Genomic DNA, 23,698 nt, shown 5'->3' on the forward strand with positions numbered 1-23,698 from the left:
ACATCGGACAGAATATCAAGATTCCTCACAATAACACCTACGTAAACAAACTTCTAGGCAGTTGGAATCCAAGTGAGAAAATCATCATGACCAAATAATAAATAGTCAATCTTGTGGACACTAACAATAACCCTTGACACCTCACAAAACACTATACGACAACCCCTAGTAGCTAAGACCAAATTCTGATAAGCAGTGACTGACAAAAGATAGTCATTTAAAAATTTGGTGTTAACCGTGTCATCTCCCCCTAGAAGTGAAATACCTCTAAGACACCATGTAGATACGCCACCTCTAATAAATAATCAAGGGCATCAATAGTCAACACATAGAGATAAGGGGCCAATGGATACCTTTGCCTGATAGACATATGAACATGTTCATTTTTCTGGTTTCCCTTATGGTGTCGTCAAGATGGACTTTCGGGGATGGAGGCATATAGGTCACAAGAGCAGGTTTACTCCCTCAGGATGTCCAGGGGCTTCTGGAGGGGTTTTAGGGGTTTGGGGGAGTTTACTCGCTGTGAAAATTTCAAAACTGAAATCCTATTGCAGCAAATGGAATTAATCTTCTAATTGTTAATTAATTTAACAATTTATTTGCCACAGCTAGTACCAAATTAATCACATTGCAACCTTCACAAATACAACTATGGAAATCAATAGCGCTAGATACTGAGAAAATAATAGTGCACACAATAAAAATGACACGTTAGAAATCCTACTACATTATCTGGTTTATTTCTCCTACTTGTTTATTCCTTTAACAAATTATTTATACATATAAATATCAAAAATAAACAGAAATGCAGCCCTAACTCATATATAGATCAGCAACTAATATACTAGACAAACACACAAGGGATACCGTTATTTTCAGACAATCGTCCCCGGAAAAACCCAACTTGGGAAAACCGATGCAGCAGTTCTGAGGGTTTTATTATTAAGCAGCTTTCTTGAGTACAAATAGGGTGTCGAACTAGCTCACCCAACATAGATTTTTACACAGCAATAATACCCCACGAAAATCCTTCTAGCGCTTCTCCAAGGCTCTGCGTCAGCCCTACTAGCCTCAGTGTCACTCTAGAACCCTCTACGTCAGCCTTTTGCCTCTCTATGTCAGCTCTCTGGCCTTTTGCGTCACCCATGCAAGCCCCTCAGCCATTGCGCAGTCTCTAGTTGCCTCTGCATGGCTCCTTCTGTCTCTGCGTCAGCCTCTCTAGTCATTGCGCTGACCCTCAGGCACTATCTCTGCCTCTCTGCTATGTACTCACTACCCCTCACTGCAACAGATCACTTGTTCGAATTTTGTCAGCAAACCCTGCTCCAGAAAATCAAACTGACTTATCAATCTTGGTGTATCTCCAACTAACCCTCAAGCCTCCTCTTATACTCTTCCTATTGAGTCTTCAACGGCCGAGATTAAGTCTCTAATCAATGGCTAAGATTAGATTTGGCTTGATCCATGTCATTTAGAACCTTCTCACCCAATTTTATATTAATACCCATTAATATTTTAATTTTCCTAAGTTTAGAATTAGGAGCCCCATTAAAAATATTAATTATTTTAATATCTCTCTAACCGGGTGGAATTTCCCCAAACCATTTTTGGGTCAGAGAGATCTCATGTGTTTTAGTCTCTCCACCAATTTCCATGGCTAGAGCACATCCGATGCTACCACAAATCAACACTCCCTCTTAGCAAGGAATGTGCTCTAGTAATGCTCCACCACTGAACATCACAGTGATCCTCCAGCACCGGTGCCTATGCTAATGTTGGGCCTGTTGCCCTACATCCACTGCACTGCTGCCCATGGCTCTGCCACTGCCACTACTACATTTGTACTACAGCTCCTTCTGCATCTGTGTTGTTGTTGGTCGTTCCTACCAACATTGCATCTGCACTGCAACTCTCTCTCAAATGTTGCATCACGTTGCCCATAGCACTACCACTACTACATCTATACTACAGCTCCTTCAACATCCGTGTTGTTGCTGGTCCTTCCTACCAACACTACATCTGCACTGCAACTCTCTCTCAAATGTTGCATCACACTGCCCATAGCACTGCCACTGCTAACTGTTGCACTGCAACTCAGTTACTGAGAAGTAAGTAATTGATCTACCCAATTCTAACATCCTTGTCAGTCCGGAGGCCTCCTGATGTTGAAGCTACCTCTGCTGCCTTTGCGCTGCTGCAAACACCTTTGTGCCTCTCGCACTGCTGCAACCACCTCTATGCCTCTTTGTACTGTTGCAACCATCTTTGTGCCTCTCGCACTGCTGCAACCCCCACTGCGCTGCCACAGATATCTGCACTCTAGCATTGCCTTGTCACTCCATCGCATCTTGCTTCTACCGACATCAGCCATCCTGCTACTGTCATTCGGGACTCCCGTAACCGGATATGCTCTAAGAGCTTGGGTACCTCAAGGGTCCTGCCCCTCATCTTCTCTAGTCCTCCTGACTATAGCTCGATATCACCCCACCTCTTCTCTACAGGTGCATGAGCACTCATGGAACAGTCGTCATCCGCCTCGACTTCTTTCTCCGCCTTAGGTGAAGCTGCCTTGGAGTCAGAAGCCTCTCCCTTATTCTTCTTCCTGAGACACTAGGTTGCATAATGACCCAACCTCCCCACAATGGAAGCACTTCACTTTGGAGATGTCCTTCTTCTTCCCCTTCCCCTATTGTCCCGCAGATGCCAGAGCCACATCCTCCTCCTCCTCTTTTTTGATTCGACCTCCTTTGCTGCTACTTCCTGCCTTGGTCAACCGTCTGATCTCTTCTTGGCAAAGAGTTGCCCACATCTCTGCCCATCTTGGAAGAATAGCTCTGCCCAAAATGACTTGGATAAATGTCTCCCACTCCTCGAAGACTGCATTCAGGGCGATCCTCACCATGAACTCCTAATCCGGTGTGGCCCTTGGAAGTAAGTTGGTCCCGAATCTCCTGCAATCTGAGGAGGTATAGATCTATTTGCTCCCCCTTCTGCATTTGATATGACCACAGCTGATTCTCTAATAGCATCTTCCACTGCACAGAAGTGCCCTGATACAATGTCGTCAAAGTATCCCACATCTCCTTTGTCGTGTTCTTCTCGGCAATATGTGGTACGACATGATCCTTGACCCCATCAAGGATTATGCACTTTGCCTTCGCCATTGCATCCTCATACTTCTCATTATCAGCTGGGTCTATTGGGATAGCCACGGTTCTCAAGGCGAAGCCCTTGATGCGATGTCTATCCAGAACAGACAAGATCTTGGCCTTCCAGATGACAAAGTTAGAGGCCCCGTCCAACTTGTCCTAATCCCTCAATCCATTCATTGCCATCTCCGCTCCTTTTCTGGACTCCCTTTGAGTCTCGAATTCCCTCCTGGAAGTTCTCTCCTAGACTCCCTCTGAGTCTCGATTTCCCTGCTGGAAATCTTCCCGCCAACTGTCGATCCACTCCTCTCCAATCCTCTTTGCAACTGCAACTCGGATCTAGATTTCTTGGCTAGAAATCCGTCAAGGCAGCGACTCCCTATACCTTGGTTCTGTCTCGTTAGGTACTGTTCTACTTCGACGGCAACAACACCCCACCAGCGTCCTAATCCACAATCTACCCACAGCTCCCTATGCCCCAGCAACTGAAGAAACTGAGCCTTCCAGCTCTGCGCAATCCTGACAAAGGTTGAATCACTCCTCTGGCCTCTCTCTGCCTCTGTGCTGGCCCTCTCTCTAGCTCAAAATGATGATGCAGGCCCTCTGTGTCACTCCTTCTCTGCTGCTTTTTGCTTAGGATCAGATCGATCTCCAGGGACAGCTACTACTGCTGCAAATACTTCTGATTATGTTGGTGCCTTCAGTCCTCCTGTGATCTGCAATGCTCTGATACCATGTTGGAATTTCTAAGTCTGACACGTTAGAAATCCTACTGCATTATCTGGTTTATTTCTCCTACTTGTTTATTCCTTTAACAAGTTTTATACATATAAATATCGAAAATAAATACAAATGCAACCCTAACACATATATAGATCAACAACTGAAATACTAGACAAACACACAAGGGACACCATTATTTTTGGAGAACCGTCCCTAGAAAAACCCAACTTGGGAAAACTAATGCAGCAGTTTTGAGGGTTTTATTATTAAGCAACTTTCTTGAGTACAACTAGGGTGTCGAACTGGCTCACCAAACAAAGATTTTTCCACGGCAATAATACCTCTTCTCGGAGACAGATATTCAACAAGTCTGTCCCACGAAAATCCTTCTGGTGCTTCTCCAAGGCTTTGTGTCAACCCTGCTAGCCTCAGCGTCACTCTAGAACCCTCTACGTTAGCCTTTTGCCTTTCTGCGTTAGCTCTCTAGCCTTCTGCGTCACCCATGCAGGCCCCTCAGCCTTTGTACAGTCTCTAGCTGCCTCTGTGTGGCTCCTTCTGCCTCTGCATAGCTCTGGCTGCCTCTACGTCAGCCTCTCTGGTCACTGCACTAACCCTCAGGCACTATCTCTGCCTCTCTGCTATGTACTCACTGCCCCTTGCTGCAACAGATCACTTCTTCGAATTTTCTCAGCAAACCCCGCTCTAGAAAATCGAACTGACTGATCAATCTTAGTGTATCCCCAACTAACACTCAAGCCTCCTCTTATACTTTTCCTGTTGAGTCTTCAACAACCGAGATTAAGTCTTTAGTCAATAGCTAAGATTAGATTTGGCTTGATCCATGTCATTTAAAACCTTCTCACCCAATTTTATATTAATACCCATTAATATTTAATTTTCCTAAGTTTAGACTTAAGAACCCCATTAAAAATATTAATTATTTTAATATCTCTCTAACTGGGTTGAATTTCCCCAAACCATTTCTGGGTCTTGGAAACCTCATGTGCTTTAGCCTCTCCACCAATTTTCATAGCTAGAGCACATCCGATGCTACCACAAATCAACAGTTAATAATCTAATTAAGTCATCTCTAGGTGGAATTTCCAGAAACAATTCTGGGTTTTTGAGATCTCATGTATTCTAGCCTCTCCACCAAATTTCGTGGCTAGAACACATCTGATGCTACAGAAACTAACACTCCTAGCGAGGATTGTGTTCTCTCTAACGCTACACATCCTGCCCAACAACCTATCTCTGTATCACCTCTTGTTATGCTACTGATGTTTGGTTGTTGTTGCCCACCAACTACTGCACAACTCTGATGTTGCATCTGTGTTGTTGTTGACACTGTTATATTGTTGCCAACTCTGCATCTACACTGCAACTCCCTCTCATCTGTTGTTGCTGCAACTGCAACTACTGCGACTGAGAAGCATCTAAAATACTGAATCAAATGTGTTCAGTATGATGCATCTGTCTCCCAAGTCTCTGACTGCTACTAGCACTTGCAATGTCACTGAAGAATTTGCGTTGCTGCCAACTCTGCACTGTGCTCCTCAACATCTGACTGCTACTAGTTTTGTAACTGTCACTCTGGCACTGACTGCATCAACTGCCACTGATGCATCCTGCTACTGAATATTGTCGGCCCCGTAGCTAGGTAATGATCCATGAGGTGGACTCCTCAAGGATCCTACCTAATATTTGTAGCTCTATAAGGCCATAACTCCAAGTCACCCTGTGAAAATTCCTAGACTCGAAGGAACCCCTACTGCAGCAAATTTGAATCTACTTCACCTACTTGATATTTAACATACATTAACCAAGTTATTCTTCTGAATACTGAAGCAAATTACTTTTGCAGCCTACACTAATTAAATGTTTGATCTCATGAAACAGAAAATAGAGAAAAGAACAAGATACATAGGACACACTTATTTTTGGACACAATAGTCCCCGAAAAAACCCAATGCGGGAAAACTAATGCAGCAGTTCTGAGGGTTGATTATTATGTGGGAGAAATATTTGAATACAAATCTACGATGCTTATCTAGCAATCCTTTACAGAGAAAATACTGGCGGAAAATCTAAGTGAGTTTTACCTCACTTCACCCTTTACCTCACTTCACCCGGCAGAATTTCGGTTAATCCGACACAAGACTGGTTAACAACTATGGACTACTCCACCGAAAGCTGCGCATGTCCTGCTGTGTTGTGTGTCTCTCATAGAGTTGGGACGGTTCCCTTTCGACTTGAGACTCACACCCACCCTCTCCCTCTGCAATGAAAGAACCTTGACACAAGCGACACTAACCACTCATCAGGCATGCGAACCTCGTTGTTCGAAGACTAAGTAAACCACTCTCATGTGCAAACAAGCAAGAGCTAAGGCATATCTTTAAGATAATGGCAACCGGGCCATCGTACCGGATGCGACTTCTATACCAAATGGTCTGAGGTCTAGTCGGGACTTCATACTGGGGAGATCCCCTGAATGTTGGCGGGTCTAGCACTATCAACACCTTCATTAGTGACTTTACGCATACTAGGTCTCCTCCCATCGGTGAAAGTCCGTAAATAGAAGGGAGCCTTAGCTGAGGTGACAGTGGGCTAAGACTCCATTTGTTCCCCTTGGCCTAGCATTTGCCCTTTAGGGATTCCCCTTAGGTCCCCTGCTAGTTTGAGGGGTAACGGAGCCGATGATGAAGGAGGATGAGCAGTCGTCCTTTGAGCCAGCCATTGGCGAGGAGCAGATAGATGCACAGACATCTAGCAGGGTTGTAGTGCTTGCAAACACTTGTCATGAGGTGCTACAGCCTGACAGGATAGTTTTGCAAGAGGAGCATGGAGTTTCCAGTCAGACGAGGGAAAATATTTTGGAGATGGTGGTGCATCCATCTTTGGGTCTACCCATCGATGAGGTGCAAACAGATGCAATGTTAGCCCGCAAAGTTGCAACATTTTCAAGCAGTAGCCCTCTCTAGGAGTACATAGATAGGGCTTGCAGCATGGTTTGCCCACTTTGGTCCATTATGGGGAGAGGGGTAGGTTCTCCTAGACATATCTTGTTGATTAACCAGATAGAGCTACATGAGTTGGGCATAGCACAACACAGTGGACTTGTATCATATACAGGTGCCCATACATCTGATCCTTCCCACAAGATGGATTGGCGAGAGATCATGAGTTGGTACCCTATTGATGGAGGGATAGATTTTTTCGTTCCCGGCCTTTGCGACAATTTCTCAATCTTTCAATATTTCCATCTTTCTTCATTCCTTGTCCTATCAATGCCACAACATTTTCTAGCACCGTTGCCGAGGACGAGTTTGTCTTGTTGCCAGGGTTAACGACATTATCTTTTTTATTCTCTCAATTTTCCATATAGTCCGTCAAAAGCCACAACATTTTTTGGCACCCACCTCTTATCATTTTTCATCTTCTCATCACCTTATCATTTTTTCTCTCACTAATCCTCTCATCTTGTTCATTCTCACATTTAGCACCTAGACATTTAGGTTGGTTTCCTGTTTGGGTGGCAACTCCACTTACTCATCCATTCACAAGAACATACTCTAGAAGGAAACTCAGTAACTTGGTTAACCCCGCTCCCAATCCTGAAAAGGTTATGTTGTTGCGCAAAGTGTCTAGGCACCGCGACAATGCTCAGACCGGGGGTTGTCACCCTCATCCCCGATCTCTCCGTTTAAGCCGTCGCCCTGGGCTATGGGGGGTAGACCCTATGATATAAAGGAAGACCAACTAAGAATCAGTTGGCCTGGGAGACACAGCAGGGAAAACAAGCACTTGATCGATATTTAAAATTTTGATTGAATCTTTAAATGTTTAAGACCAATGCCTTCACTAGATGAAGTGAAAACTGAGTGATTAACTTGTTGTTGCTACTTAGGAAATATAAATACGAACAAATCTTTCAACAATTGCTTGAAAATATTCACTGAAATGTCTAGAATATGATGAGCATTAAAACAATCAAGCAATAATTAATTTCGCCAGATGTAAGATATTCAAAAGATGCACAGATCTCTAGCAATTAAATTTCAAAGGATCAAAATTCATTATTCAACCATGAAATTCAAATGCTAACCAGTTCACAAAATGATTCACCATTTTCAGATAGCTAATCTTTAGATAAAATTTAGGCGCATTTAACTATATAAAAATGACAAATATTAATCCCACATTAAAAAAAATTAGCCTTAATGGAAAAGATACACCAACATTGTAAATGTGACAAATCCTTGAGTGAATATGCCAAGACTAAATGTGACAAAATATTTCAAAATTTTTTATTTTTTTGTTTTTTATTTTTTTTAAATGATTAAAATCAAAATCATAAAATAAAAGTCTAAAATAAGACCAAACCAAAACCTAAAAACCTTTTTATGATTTTTTAATTTTTATTTTTTATTTTTTATTTTTTATTTTTTATTTTTTATTTTTTATAGAAAATCTAAACAAAAATAAATCAAAACCCTAAGATTAACTTTTATGCCTTTTTTAGGATTTTTATATTTTTATATTTTTTATTATTTTTATGATTTGAAACAAAACCAAAACTAAGCTAAAAATAAAGATTAAAAGCTAAACCAAATGAAATCAAAATAAAAGCTAACACCTAATCTATAAAAAATAAAATATAAAATCTAAATCCTTACTACTAAATAAAACTCAAAACTAAATCCAAATCAAATGAAAAAACAAATTTTTTATATTTTTATTCCTTAAATTTCAAATAAAAAAGGAAATGAAACTATCAAACCTAACACATGAATGAAAATGAAATCAAACGCATGAGAGAAACCTAGCCTTAACAAGTAAAAAAAAAAAATTGAAAAGCTAACTAAATCTAAACTTAAATCTATCTAGAAGAAATAACGTGAATGAAAAAATCAACGAAAAATATCTACGCTAACCCTACTGATATGCTCATGTAAAATTGAAATTTATGTCGTTTGTTTATTGATGAGCCCCAAAAATGGATAATTATTTGGGCTCATTCAACCTCCTAATTCGACTTAATCCACCATTCTCATTAGTTTATTGCATGTTTTTTATTATATTTATGCTAATAGAGTGAATTGGGTTAGTCATTATGCCAACAAGTCTAATATGTGCTTTGTGTAGTCTTTTTGGTCAATTTGGAGACAAAATCAAGGGTTGAAATGAGCACTTGGCAGCCAACTTCGTGGAGAGGATTTTTAGGAAGGTGTTCCCTTCATTTATGGGCCCTTACCTCGAATTCTCCACCATCAGCTCGGAGTTCAAGGGCCACCAAATCAATTATCCAAGGGCAGCCAAGCAAGTCAAGTAGGACTGTTGTTAACTGCAAGTTTTGGGCAGCCGAGTCCCTAAAGTTTAGGAGGACTGTTGGGGTCCTCAATTTGTATAAATAAGAAGGCTTAGGGCCTCATTTTGGTTAGCCAGTAGTTAGTCATTTTGTATTCATTTTGTAGTTCGATTTTTAGGCAGTAGATTAGCTTTGCTTTCAGCACATTTTCAAGTTCTCCTTGTGGACAGTTTTGATGTAACTCTTCTTTTCTTGCTCAATAAAGATGAATCCAGCTTTGCACCACTTCTAAATCTCTCTTAGGAGGCTGTAGCTCTTGGGTTTGGGCCCATCTCAAGTGCCCAGTACCTCCTTTGTTTATCTTTATGTGTTTTTGCTGCATTCTTAGAATAAAATCTGCTATTTAGATTTAAATTTTGCTTGGTTATTTAGGTTGTTTTTGATGAGTAAAATAGCTTTTCATGCTCAGATTTAGTTGATAGGTTGTTAACAAAAAAAGCTTCAAGAAAAGGGCCAACAAACATCTGTGGTTTCACCTCTTCCTCAGTGGGATCAGGAGCTGTTGGACACCTCATCCTCAATGGGTTAGTGTGGAAGCCGAATGGACAAAAGGAATCCAAGAGACCTTGGGATGTGGAACCTAACAGTCAGATATTGTACTATAAATGTAAATCAATTGTTAATAAAAATTGTACTCTCCTGATTATCTTTCATATCTCTCTTGCTGTCCATGTGTGTTTAACATGGTATCAGAGCAGGCGTATTCCTGCCCTGCATAATTAATTTGAGCCATTTGTTGTATGGCCTTTTTTGTGCAAGTCATTTATGCCATCAATTCTGCATCTCAGGAATATTTTCTCATGAATATTTCTTCAGCTAAATTTTAGCTGCTCCTGACACTGCCACCGCTGTCCAAGCAGTTATGAGATGTCTGTCTGCCATATTTTTTACCTGCGCTCTCTGTCCATAAGCGTTTCATGGTAATTTTAGTGTTGTTCTGTCTGTCATTTTTATAAACTGGCCCTGTCTGTCATATGCGTTTTATTTCTGAACGCTGGCCTGCTCCACCTAACCTCAACGCTGCTAGCCTGCCCCTCTGTCTAACTGTTCAGCTCTCTCACTGATTCATAAACGTCTCTGACATAAAACGTCTTTGACCTGGTAACTGCGCCTGTTGCATACTATGTCAGTGCGGATTCAATTGAAAATTGTGGTTGTGCGTTGAACGTTTTAGAGTTTTGAACTTTGTTTAACGCTGCTATTGATATGACCTTGGAGCAAACGAGCATACGCCCCAACCGAGTGAACCCATGCCAATAATCTTTTCTTCATATAATCTGGATCTTCCATTCTAATTCTGATCTTAAGATCGCCATCATGGTCCCAAGGCATATTTTCTCAAAATCGATCAATACTGGGAAATCTCTGGCTTCCACAACAGGATAATGTTCGCCCTCACCTGATATAATTCCAGATTTTTCACTCGGCTTCTGAAGGCCGCCTTCTGCTGACGTCGACATCAGTGTCGTTTCTTCTTTGACAATGACATGCCGTGGCCTTGCCAGATCCACCAGTGGTGCAGTTCTGTGATTGCCAATCGATTCTCAGAAGAATTGCCCGTTTTCATCTTTGAAATTCTCCAAAAACGTGGCAGAGAGAAGTCTGAAAGTTCTGCGCTCCTCCAAATGTGTTTTTATCATCGATTATCAAACCTCTGTCCATCCATTTCAATAGCCCGCACATTTAGAAATCAGAAATAGTTTCTTTCTTTCTTTCTTTCAAACCGCACTTCACATTCCTTCCGTAACACTAAGAAGCTTTGAGTTTTTTGCTGATTGAAGAAATTTTAAAGGCACTAGACGCTTCCCCCGGTCGTTGTGCGGCTTCTTATCAAGGATCTCCTTCTGACTGAGAACGAATGCAATACCAGTGAGAATTTGCATCCTTCACATATGCGTAATAATGACCAGGGTCCTGTGAGTAGCCTGAATGGACAATGGTACCAAAGAGAGTATACTCTGGCCGCACATCCTGACTGTCTCTGCACATATGGCCAGAAAGTGCTAAGCGCTCCTCAAAAATAATGCTGCGATCTATTTTGCCACCATATATGTCCTCAAATCTCTTCAGCTGAATGACTAGAACATTAGGAGCTTGAAAGATTGACATTTGCTTGCGTGCTGTGGACAACTTTTTGCACTTTTCACAGCGGTACTTGTTGTTTCCATCGAGCAGCTCCGACTGAAAATAACGAGAAAAGGCTTCTTTCAACGAGCTTGCATGCAATATATCAAGGCTGATATCCATAATTTCATCCATCTTGTTCGACTCTGCTTCGCAGGAAAGGCACTTGACTTGGCTTTGCAACACACCGCCGAAAATATCTTTAACAATGGTATCATGTGTTGCTTTGGTGCGTTAATAAACTGTGGCTTTACTACTTCCGCAAGATATTCTCTATATGACTTGTGTTGCATTGTGGCGCTACCGGTTTTTTGTGAGTGGTAGTGATGGAGAAGGTCATGGTTCGGTTTCTTATTGGTTTCGACCGTCGACTGGTGAGTGGACTGCAATTGATGTCAGGGAAGGTTTTGGTGATTGTCTGAATGTGGGTGCTGTGACCGTGGAAATCTGAATATTCTCTGCTCTTCAAAATGATTTATTTTCAGTATCATGAGGAGTTTTTTGGTTATTCTGCAGTTTGGGTATAAGAGCATTATATTTGGTATTTGCTAATATTTTTCTCACATATCGACATCTACATCGGGGAAGGCAAAGGATCTTTGTTGTTGAGGATCGAAGGGCTGATCATTGAACTCAAAAACTACGAACTGTGGCATTGAATATATTTGGTTGCCGCTTATATATATGCAACGTTGAAAACTCCTGCAGCTTACAGCGACTAAGCCTTGGTATGCTATATTTTCTTCTTGAAAATCATATGTATATATAGTGGATCAATAATATACCATGTGATGGGCATATGAGGTATGAATGTGTGGTATTATATGATATGAAAGCATCCTATGCGTTGGTCATTTTTCTTGTCGATTCATGCTCCTCCTTATACGGCATTGATTACTTTATGTTATTTCAAATGTGTTGGAATATGATACTTATATAACCAAACACAACTGAAATCGAGAGCCATCACTATTTTTAAAGACAAGTGCAATCTTTTGAAGACAAGTGCAATCTGTTGTAAAATCCAATTGTATTGACATATTGCGAGTGAGTGTTGATTTTTCTCTACAAGTTGTGATCAGTTTCAAGTGCAATTTTGACAATGAATAAAATAGCCAGAATTGGTGAAGTATTGGAGTTCTTAAAAACTCTGATACATTCCTCTGATCATGGTACAGTAAGAATAAGCAAAGCTTCTCTTGTTGACATTAGAACCTGTTTGCATAATGTACAAGAGAATATTGAGTTTTTGCAGCTTGAGACAAAGCTACAGCAGGAAGAATTACAGCAGTTGAGTCATCATTCTGAACCTATTTCTGTTCAGAAGATTGAAACAGACTCCCATAAACAGCAAGTCAATAATGTTACAGCTGGTTCAGATTTAGTACCCAATAAAGCAACAGTTGTACATGCAGATGCAGAAACTCAGTCTGCACTTCCCAAGCCCATCATCAGACCTTGGGAACAACTTGTCCACAACAAGCACAGAACTGGTCTTGGATATGACAAGGACTTGTCCTTTCATATTCTAGACTACGCCAAGACCATTCAATTTCAGAGTGTTGGATTCATTCATGATAGTTCACCTGCTCCTTATGACAGTTCAGCTTCAGCTGTTCCAGATTCTGCCCCTCTTCCACAGCAACAACAACAAAAACAACATATCGTGAAATGCCAACACTGTGACCGAGTTGGCCATTTGAAAGATCACTGTTTTGATCTTCATCCATGTAAGCACTGTCATAAAACTAGCCATTCTTCACACAGATGCTTCAAAAACAAACGTCCTGCAAGAACAAAGATTCATCTTGGATGGATCGCTTCTTGGCAATGGGCATCAACAGCCAAGAAGATATTCCAAACACATGTCAGAACTTGTTCCAGAGTATTAAACAATCTTGCAGTTGAGTTTCCTCCATCATCTCACCTTGTATCTGACAGGGGGGGAAATGATGGTCATCCACAAGCTTCAAAGTCACATCAAGCGAGCCTGAGCCACAACCTGCCACACCAGTTTCAGAGTTGTAGCCAGAGACAAAGATGCCCATAAACATGCCTTCAGTTGGCAATCTGGGACACTTCCTCTAGCAGAAGACTTTAGCTTCTTGCCAGTTTTGGAAGAATTCCAGGAACACAATTGAGAACACTTCCTCTAGCAAAAGACTCCAGCTTCTTGCCAGTTTTGGAAGAGTTCCAGGAATTGCATTAAGCATTCCAGAGTTGTTGGTTATCCTTAAACCATCACAGGTTGAGAGTTCCCTTTTCAGGTTGAAGTTTTACCTTTTATGTGGGGTGAGACCTCCCTTTATTGGTTGAAGGTTTCCCTCTTCAAAACAATAGGAGCACTTCCTCTAGCAGAAGACTTCAGCTTCTTGCCACTTTTGGAAGAGTTCCGGGAACTGCACTAAGCGTTCCAGTGTTGGTGGTCATCCTTAAACCACCGCTCTTTATACCAACATTTCATAGAGCACATTCAGCCTAGTGCTGCCATGCATATTTGCACATTTTGTATTACAGCTCTCTTCTTGGACTCATACATAACCCTTCGGATTAAGGGGGGGAATGTTGGACACCTAATCCTCAATGGGTTAGTGTGGAAGCCGAATGGACAAAAGGAGTCGAAGAGACCTTGGGATGTGGAACCCAACAGTCAGATATTGTACTATAAATGTAAATCAATTGTTAATAAAAATTGTACTCTCCTGATTATCTTTCATATCTCTCTTGCTGTCCATGTGTGTTTAACAGGAGCTGTGACTAAGATGACTTTGCTGCCCACAAAAACACTGATTTTGCTTTGACATGCAATCACTAGTGTTTGATCTTCATGTGTAGAAGTTGGTTACAAGTTCAGACTTTCGTTTGCTTAGTTGCATGAGTTAAAATACATGGTTTCATTGCAGGTCACACTTTTGTTCATTCTCTTTACTGACAGCTAGCAAATTAGGTCAACGAAACTAGGTCTTTGAAGTTACAAGTCTTTGTTGGTTCAGATTGGAAAAACGACTTGCAGAGCACCTGTACCAATGTTGCACGAAGCGGGAGCGAAGCGGAAGCGCGGAAGCGTCATTTTCCAAAAATCTAGGAAGCGAAGAGTCCGCGGAAGCGTCTGCTATATATATATATATTTTTATATTTTTTTGCATTTATACTCAAAACAAACATCCCAAATACCAAATTAATTGTAGAAGACATGAAAACATGCATATTTTTGCATAAATCAAGATAGATATGGCATCCATGATTCCATTGTAGTTACTAGTATGTACAACAATCATCTATATTCTAGCTATTACAAACATACATCAAATTTTTAAGCATATTATAAAACATAAAACATTTAAGCATATTATAAAACATAAAACATAGAGCATATTATGATTTATCTAGCAAGTGAGCAACTGTCAACATTTGTCATGTCCAAAATTCAAATAATAATGTTTACAAAATATGTCACTTGGTCACCACCAAGCCAAAAAGGTTCAAAATTCAAATTCACAAGTCTACAAGTCTAATGAGTAATCTATGACAAAAAGTAGTAGATTGTGAATATATCTACTAATCTCTCCTCCTTCCACCACGAATAGAACGTGGTGGCGGGCCTCCACGTGGTGGCAATGAAGAAGATGGTGCCTGTGTAAGTCGTGGCACTGAAACTGATGAAGAAGAACCCCCTGCTGTTGGTGTTGAACCATGGAACCTAGGAACCAAGGGACCAGATGGGGGTGGGGGTGGTGGCATATCAACACGGTCATCATCATCCTAGAATCGCTCAAAAAATTCATGCAAAAAAAAAAACACTAGTTAACAAAAAAATTAAAAACATGAATTAGAGAAATGCTTTATAAGGGAAAATTGGAAAATTCATACCACAATGGACATACCTGGATAAGAGCATCCTCTAATTGCTCTAGTCGCAACACTCCATCCTCCAAATTGGGCTCCTCTGGATTCTTGTCCCAAATCAACAAGTCTTTATTAGACTTTGCATCTTCACAGTAATGGGACAACAATCGCAAGTTGTAATGAACATAAACCAAGCTCTCTGCCCGGTCTAAACTCAACCTGTTCCTTTTAACACTGTGGATGAAAGAATAAGAGCTCCAACACCTCTCTGCAGAAGAAGTGTTTACCACCTGTGATAGCACCCGCAATGCCAAACTCTGTAGAAGTGGAGTACCCCCTCCATGCATGTTCCACCACTCAAGAGCAGAAAAAGTCTCTCGATCTTTAATTGCATGCATGCTCCCAAATGGACCAGTGTTGAGCGTATAGTTGCTCACCTGTCTCCGTACCAATGCAGCGTCCTCCTCATCAGGGATTAATTTACTCAATGCAGCCATATATTTTTCGTGAACCTCTTTATCTTGGTGTGGTTTTCTCCTGCTTCCCCCCCCAGGTGCTGGTGTTGAAAGCCATGATGGATGATAGTATTTAGGTGTCAAAACATATGCTAATGCATGCAATGGAATATTTAGCATTTCCCATCGGTTTTGCACCTCTACACGAATATAATTGTACAAGGTGGTATCTCTAGGCTCAACAATGTCTTTAATCTGCCCCAACATGCTATCCATTTGCTCATACACCTCCCCAATTACTGGTCGATCTGAATCTGCAAACTTGATCATGTAATAAATTGGTTTGGTGAATTGCAAAACATATTTAACCTGTGACCAAAAGTAACTGTCAAGAACAGTGTCCTTGACTGCATTAGCACCATCTGTGTCAGTGTTAATTTCATCCCATGTTTCAGCACACACCAGATTAGTTAAAGCTTGTCTCACCTTCACTAGCCGCCTAAAGGTGAGGTAATAACTAGCAAATCTTGTCTTTGCAATTTTAAGCAATTGCAACTTGGAGTAAGTGCCATAGAAGTAGTTTACCCTTGTATGCCCTGTGATGAATTTAATGAGCTGCTTCCCTTTCCTGTAAACCTCAGCAATCCACCCACATTCTTTGTGTTTCACAATATCATGCATCAAAAGGTTCAATGTGTGAACCAGGCACCCAGACCAAAAGATGTGTGGATGAGTACGCTCAATAATTTTTCCTGCTGCATTATCTGTGATCACTTGAACCACATTATTCGGACCAACATCTTTGATTGATTTCAATAGGAGATCTGCAATGTTTTGTGCATATGCAATGATGGAGGAGGAGTCATGACATGCAATAAATACTGCACCACTAGAAGAAACACCAAGAACATTTATCAAATGTTGGTTTCTAATATTTGTCCACCCATCTGATACAATGGATACCCCAGAATCTACCCACTCATTTGTAAAACGTGTCAAAGCTCTTTGAACCTTAGCTTTTTCTCTTTCTAATAACACTGTTCTAGCTTTCTCATAGTTGGGGGCCTTGTATCCTTTTGGGGCTTCATTGATGGCCTTTACCATTTCATGCCAATAGGGAGAGCGAAGCACATTGAATGGTACACCGCAAGCACAAAGAAAACGAACTATCTTTCCATCCACATCATCCCTCCCAGCAACATTAAGGAAATCCCCTATTGTTCTTCTACCTCCAGAGCTTGCAGAAGTACCATGAGGAGATGAGCAACTACCAAATTTAGAGGTTGCAGTTGCACTTGATTCAGAATGAGTTTTTTGTTTCTTGTTTTTTTGTTGTGCAGCCATCTCTATTTGGATGTATTTTCTTCTTTCTTCAGTTGAAATGTTTGGGCAAATTTGTACCCTCACAGAACCCTTTTTTTCATCACTGTCCAGCACCCCACAAAGATGCCTCCTCAGACGGGTATATGAACCACAATATGGTTTTCCTCCATGACAACCATGAGGGCACACAAATTTGTAAGATCCACCACCCTTTCCCCCATCAAGTTTGGTCACATAGTTCCACAAGGGTGTTGATGTAGCTTTCCCATCTTGTGTTTCAGTGTCCCCTTCAAGTTCATCCCCTTCCTCTTCAAACCCTTCCTCCTCATCATACATTGGGTCACTCATATTGGTACCATCACCACTGCCCTCTTCTGTTTCTTCCCTTCTATTCCTATTCACCTTTGCCATCATTAGAACCAAGAGTGGAATGATACATAGAAGCCAAAAGAACACCATCTTGGAATATGGATATAGGTGGTGGACAACCTGTAAATAAAGGAGCAAGTAGAAACAATGGGAAAGAGTAGGAGAGGGAGGAGAAAAATACAAAAAAATTGTCACAAAAAATAAGGGAGTTTGGGGTTTGAACTTACCTCTTTAGCTCTTGTAGATGAAGTCCTCCAAGCTCTTGCTCCAAGCTCCTCCTCCTTCTCCTTGCTCTTCCTTCTTCACTCCTCCAAGCTCTCCTCTCTTCTCCTCTCTTTTCCTCTCTTCTCTTCTCCTCTCCTCTCTTCTCTTCTCCAACTCTCATAAACTCAAAGTGAGAAAATGAGGAATGAATGGGGACTTTATTCTTTTCATTCCTCACATTAACCTCACTCTAACCTCACCCTAACCCACCCCCTCAATGCTAACTTAAGTTAACTTTAAAAAAAAATTAAAAAAATGAGGTTTTTTTCCCTTGGGCGCGCGGTTTTGGAGAAAGCGCTCCGAAGCGCTGCGTGAAGCGCACGCTTCCTGGCCCGAAGCGCTGCTCTTCGGAGGCCCGAAGCGCCATCCGAAGCGCGCTTCGGGGCCGGCGCTTCCTAATTTCCAGGAAGCGCATTAAAAAGGCCGAAGCGCGCTTCCGCGGGGCGCTTCCGTACGGGGCGCGCTTCGGGCCTAAGATCCGGGGGGGGGGGGGGCGCTTCCTGCAACATTGACCTGTACCACTCCTTCATCTGCTTATTCTCCATCAGCACCATCCACTCCACCCTCTACTTAGAATCCTCACCTCACGTTTGCCACATTTGCTCACATAACCCTAGTTTTTGTACATAATTGTTTAAGCCTTCTTTGAGCCAACTTAGCTATCTACACCTTCTCACCACTCCATCCACCAGTCCCTGGGCCACTTCAGACCCCTATCCTACCTCCATATCCATTCATGCATCTTCCCTCACTCACCCATCCTCCAAAATCCAATTTTTAAACATCCTGTAGAAATTTCTGAACATCCTGTAGAAATTCCTGAAACATCCTGTAGAACCCTTGCAGACTTCCTGTAGAAGCTCACGAATGAGGTTTCTTGATAGCCAAACTCTGTGAAACTCTCTGGAAGGGTGTTAGGGACCCCTTAGGCCCTCTCTGAACCTTCCCGACCTCTTCCAAGCATTTCCTCTCGCCAATCCACCTCTGCACAGTCAAAAACAGTTAAATTGTATGCATGATAATTGTGACAACTTATTCAAAAATACAAAAAGATGTTTTCTTCAGATAGTGATAACTTAGACACATGCATTTTACCCTCCTAGAAGTCAATGGCATCTCTTTGAGTAGCTTGCATCCTCTTTTTCGCATCAGTAGGGCTAGCTGGTAAAATTAGGGTTTGTTAGGGTTTGCATTTCCTTTCCGCTTTCCAGTTTCTTTCTGCAAGTAAATTAGCCCCTTTGAGTTAGCTTTCATTCATCAGTTAAAAAGCTTCTTCTAAGAGCTCATAGAAGTTGGCTTAAGCTCCTAGCGGACTTGTGCCAGCTGACCAAGTGACAGCTGCGGCAAGAGCTAGTACTTGTGCATACAGCACCGTCGCTTCCAAGTTTGTTACGAACTACCGGGTTGATAAAATTAAAGAAGGGAGTTCCAAGAGTTGCAGCATTATTGCTGCAATACTGGGGCCCACCATTTACTGCGTGCAGGTGTGCGCGAGGGAGAGAAATCAACAGACTGGAGCGTGGAAATATCGCAGGTATGGTAGCGTGAGGAGCTCGGGTCTGAGGGAGCAGTCACGCGGATGGAGCAGTTTGGCCAGTGAAGGGGAGTTTTAATGGGCGAGGAGTGTTGTCCGCATGAGATGGACAACTAAACACTTGCGTGGAGGGATAAGGTAATACAAATCAAGCGGGTTTCCCTTTTTATGGTTGCTTGCAGGTATGGCAGCTGCGTGGAAAGGCAGCGGATGAGGAGAGAGGAGCAGGAGGATAGCAGCCGAAATGGACAGTATCGAGAAGGGAGTTGCGGGTTGGTGTGACAAATGGAGGACGTTACTGCTCAAGCGAGGGGATTTTGAAGACAATGTGCAGCTGTGTGGATAAGGAAAGGAGGTTGCGCAGGAGGCTGAGGGAATGAAGGTAACACGCAAGGATGGGTAGCAGCAGATTCGTTTTGCAGGCTGGACGTGGATCTGGAGAAGCGTTGGCAGCATGGGGAGGAAGCCACGTGTGTGGCAGCAACAAAAAACTGCAGGCCCTATAAAATTTCGAAATTTTTCAATGAAAATGAAACCCCAGGCAGCCGCAGACAGATGACAAAATTCTCCAGAAAAACTAATAAAAAAATTTCAAATCCTTTGGGTTCAGATTTGCTTGATGAAAATCCCACAAAAAATTCTCCAGACCTAAAATAAATACTCCTGCGATCGTTGATCCTGAGGCCAAATCTTACCCTCCAACGCCTAGATCTGGCTTCAAACAAAAATCTCCTCTTCAAACCTGTAACCTGCAATGGAAAAATAGAATACCTAGAAACAATATATGCAAGAAACAAAACTAAAAACCCTAAAACCAGCTAAATAATTACAATATTCACAGTTTAAAGGCTCTAAATAGCCAGATTTGTCAGTATGCCACAGAAATATTTTTAGAATTTTAAATTTAGTATGAGGTGCTTCAGAAAACCCTTCATGCATTCACCAGAAAAATTCTAATGATAAGCCCAGGATCAAAACCAGCTGGGCTCTTCAGAAATTCCCTTTTCGGGAGTTGGCTGGTTCAGCTGAGAGCTTCCCTAAACGCCCGATGATCTTGAAATCAAGATTTTCCCGCACAACTTACTTCAACCATTAACAAAGAGGAAGAAAATGATACTAAAATCCAGATCTAATGGAGATACCTGCCATTATATTCAGAAATTTAACTACCATTCAAACCCTAGTGACTAAACAAGATACCTGTGTTTAAAATCACTCTTCATCAAGCTATCATCAATGGCTGAAATTAAATTTATGCACAGAAATAAAACATCTTACAGCATTTCCAGAAGAGTAACACCAACAAGATTTCAACCCCAAAGTCTTTCTTTATTGCACATGAAAAATGACTACAAGAGAGCTTTCTTTAGCACAAGACTCACAGATCGAATGATCTCAAATGACCCCTGACACCCTATTTAAAGGAAAATTTCCCAACGGCTAGTTCGAGTGATCCATGTCAAAGTGATCTCGACCGTCGATGAGGATCAAAATCTCTTTTAATCTCATCCGTCGAAAATTTTAAATGTTGAGGAAATTTCACATTTTAATATAAAAAATTAAAATTTTGCATTTATTTCCTCAAAACTTTGACTTATTATTATTTTATTTCATTTTATTTTATTTATTTTTTATTTTATTTTATTTTTTATTATTTATATTTTTTTATTATTTTTATTGGACCCTCGAACTTAGCCTTTGGAAAAAATTACCTAGGACCTAGGACTTATGAGGGGTTTAATTATTTTTCTAACCCCCAATACATTTTACATCATGATTTTACATTTTTACATCGTAGGGGAGAAAAACCATCTGACAAAGACCCTCATAGACTACCCAGTTCTGTGACACAAACATAATCTAGTAGATCCAGCAATTTGTAATAACCTAACCAAATAGTTAGGATTATTCCCAAATCACTTTTACATAGACTCGATTTAGCACACTAGGACTCCCCTAAGATTCTAATGACAAAATCGATTCCGGCTTTGGGGTTAGGCTGAAGGAATACTTTGCCGATCATGGATCGGTGAGACAAAAAACCTTCCGAAATGTAGATCATCACTAGAAAATTAGGTTTACCTAGGCAATTGCATACATGATACAGATCTGCAAAGATTATTTACAATTTACACATGCAGACTGGGTTTACAACATAATATGATCGGGCAGATGATGATAGTCGAATGGTACGGACACGTTGATCAGGTGCTATCCCTTTTGTGGAAAAAGGGGGTGTACTGCTAAGGGTAGTTGACACGTAGTGGTCAACAAGTTCTAAGAGCTCAATTAAACAAGTTACACTCTAGAGATCGTTTAAATTTTCTCAAACAAGAAGCTCTCCTTGACCTCCATTTGCTTTTCATCAATCCTCCAAATCAAGACATCACGGGTGACTTCTATGGGCCTTGCAACTTCACCAACATCCAGGAGTATCTGCTTGATCTACCAAATGAGTCAACTATGAACAAATTGCTGATTTTTTAAAGAAACAATGATATCTGTGCTAAAGAACATATAAATAAATTTGATTTGTTCCTCCACAGATATGCTCATTCTACGGACTATAATCATGAAGATGTCAGGATGAAACTATTTGTCTTATCATTAGAAAGTAGTGCGATTGATTGGTTCCGCAACAAAGTTGATAACTCTTTTGATTCTCTGAGAACCCTCCTCAACACCTTCAGAGACAAATATGGGGATAAGAGGGAAGGAAAGTTCTTAGTAAAGGAATTCAATACCATTAAGAAGAAAGAAAATGAAACAGTGGTAGAGTTTAACCAAAGGTTCAACAAATTACTAAGGGACATGACTCAGGATTACAAGCCTCCTGACAAAATAGTCTTGGAAACATATCTTGAGGCTTACCATGTTGAAGTTCAATATGAGATAAGACGAGCTCATACTATCACTTTAGTTCTTGCCCAACACACAGCTAGAGAGTTAGAAAAAGGATAAAAAGGCTTCAGGTAAATCTAAGATCCCTGGTTACGAAAGAGTTCTAGTCAAAATCAAAGAAGAGTTAGAAGCGGTCAAAGAATTAACCAAACTGGTCAGGGATATGGAAATTAAACATGCCAAGCAAATAAATGACATGCATAATCAGTTAATACAGATGGAAAGGAATACCAGGATGCAAATACAAAGTATGTCTCCCCGAAACAATAATAATAACAGAGGTAACAATAACAATCAGTGGCCAAAAGGAATTCCTCAAACAATCAAAGGCCTCCTACACCGCTTGAGTCTGCCAATGTAGTTGATGAGTCTATTCCTTTCTGCAGACCTTGTGACAGTTTTCATGAAGAAAGTACATGTGCCTTTGCTAGAAGGATCTTAGAAGAAAGTAGATATCAACAAAATAATAATGCAAGTCAAGGTGAATCAAGTGAAAGCCCATGCGCCAATATGATTTCTTCAACCTTTGCAATAAACACCTTCGATGAAGAAAAGGATCCCATTACTCAAGCATATGGTGATAAACTGACTCAGGAACAAGTTCTAGAACTTGCAAAGAGTAAGGGCTACACATATCAAAGGAAGGGTAAAGGTCAAAGTCAGAACAAGCAGGTTCTCACTGAAAGATACAAATCTAGTTTGAACATGGATTGGACCGCATGGATAAATAATATTAAGATGTATGTGCATGTACTTGAACTTTTAAAAATTCCATCTCAAAGGGCATCTTTCTTCAGGGCTTTGGGTATGCTTCAACAAAAGGATGATGGAATTAATCATCAAGACGAAGAAATTAAGTTAAAAGACATTAACTGTTATATGACTAATGAAAACCATGAGCCATTCTTTCTTACTTTGGACATAAATGACAGATTGCTTCATAATTGCATGCTAGACTCTGGTGCATCTAAGAATGTTATGACCAAGAAATTCATGGAGCAATTAAACTTAAGAATTTCCAAACCATATGATAACATTTGTTAAATGGACTCTAGAGAGGTTGAAGTCCTTGGTGTGTTTAAAGATTTGCAGGTTTCCTTAGTAGAGTATCCATACAAAATCATCACCATAGATATAGCAGTCATTGATGCGCCAGATGTATGGGGAATGCTTCCCTCTCCGTAGTTTGCGGCTGATTTAGGAGGATGCATTCAGATAGATTCACCTTATGCCACTATTCCAATAGCATCAAGTGGCATGGTTAGGGTGTACACAGAAGTAGAAAGAAGATATCACGTGGAATTTCCTAAGAAGTTGGAAAATCATGAACAGGTTGTTCCACAAGAGCATTCGCCTCACTTTGAGTCAGAGATATCACGTTTTCAACCACCCATCCCCTCTGCCAAGCAGAAAAAGGAGAAGGTTTCACACTGACAGAGATATGCATCGTAGTGATGAGCAGTCACGCCGACCTAAGAGGGTCAAACTTCAGCAAGGGACATCTGAAAAGCAGTCGAGTGATCTACCAGTCAGTGGACAGATGCCCAAGATTGTTCCTCACCGATGACATATGATGCCATGGGCATCGTTTTGTATAGTATCTCTAACCCTATTCCCCTTTTATTTCATGTCGTTAGAT

At 41.0% G+C, this 23,698-nt stretch overlaps 2 protein-coding genes across 3 annotated transcripts in view; both read right to left on the minus strand.

Annotated features, from left to right (window-relative positions):
• The window catches only part of MHX (magnesium/proton exchanger), a 375,411-nt gene that overhangs the window by 239,551 nt on the left and 112,162 nt on the right, over positions 1–23,698 (minus strand). The gene's annotated exons all lie outside the window — the stretch shown is intronic.
• LOC149175624 (uncharacterized) lies at positions 14,573–16,896 on the minus strand. The gene is made up of 2 exons (XM_089422905.1): positions 15,252–16,896; positions 14,573–15,129 (listed from the first exon to the last, which is right to left on the minus strand). The coding sequence occupies exons 1-2, from the start codon at positions 16,770–16,772 to the stop codon at positions 14,926–14,928; spliced, it is 1,725 nt and encodes a 574-aa protein (XP_089279031.1). The 5' UTR covers positions 16,773–16,896; the 3' UTR covers positions 14,573–14,925.

The sequence above is a fragment of the Pinus tabuliformis genome, chromosome 4_1 (genome assembly GCF_031772625.1).
Source record: "Pinus tabuliformis cultivar Carrire ecotype Pingquan chromosome 4_1, CPIR1, whole genome shotgun sequence".
Lineage (NCBI taxonomy): Eukaryota > Viridiplantae > Streptophyta > Pinopsida > Pinales > Pinaceae > Pinus > Pinus tabuliformis.

Bases quoted from the DNA above. Each gene is read 5' to 3' on its own strand.
- LOC149175624 (XM_089422905.1), bottom strand. From the start codon at position 16,772: ATGGTAAAGGCCATCAATGAAGCCCCAAAAGGATACAAGGCCCCCAAC. The intron at 15,130-15,251 runs GTATGTCCATTG...GAGCGATTCTAG, and splicing joins TAGAGGATGCTCTTATCCAG to GATGATGATGACCGTGTTGA.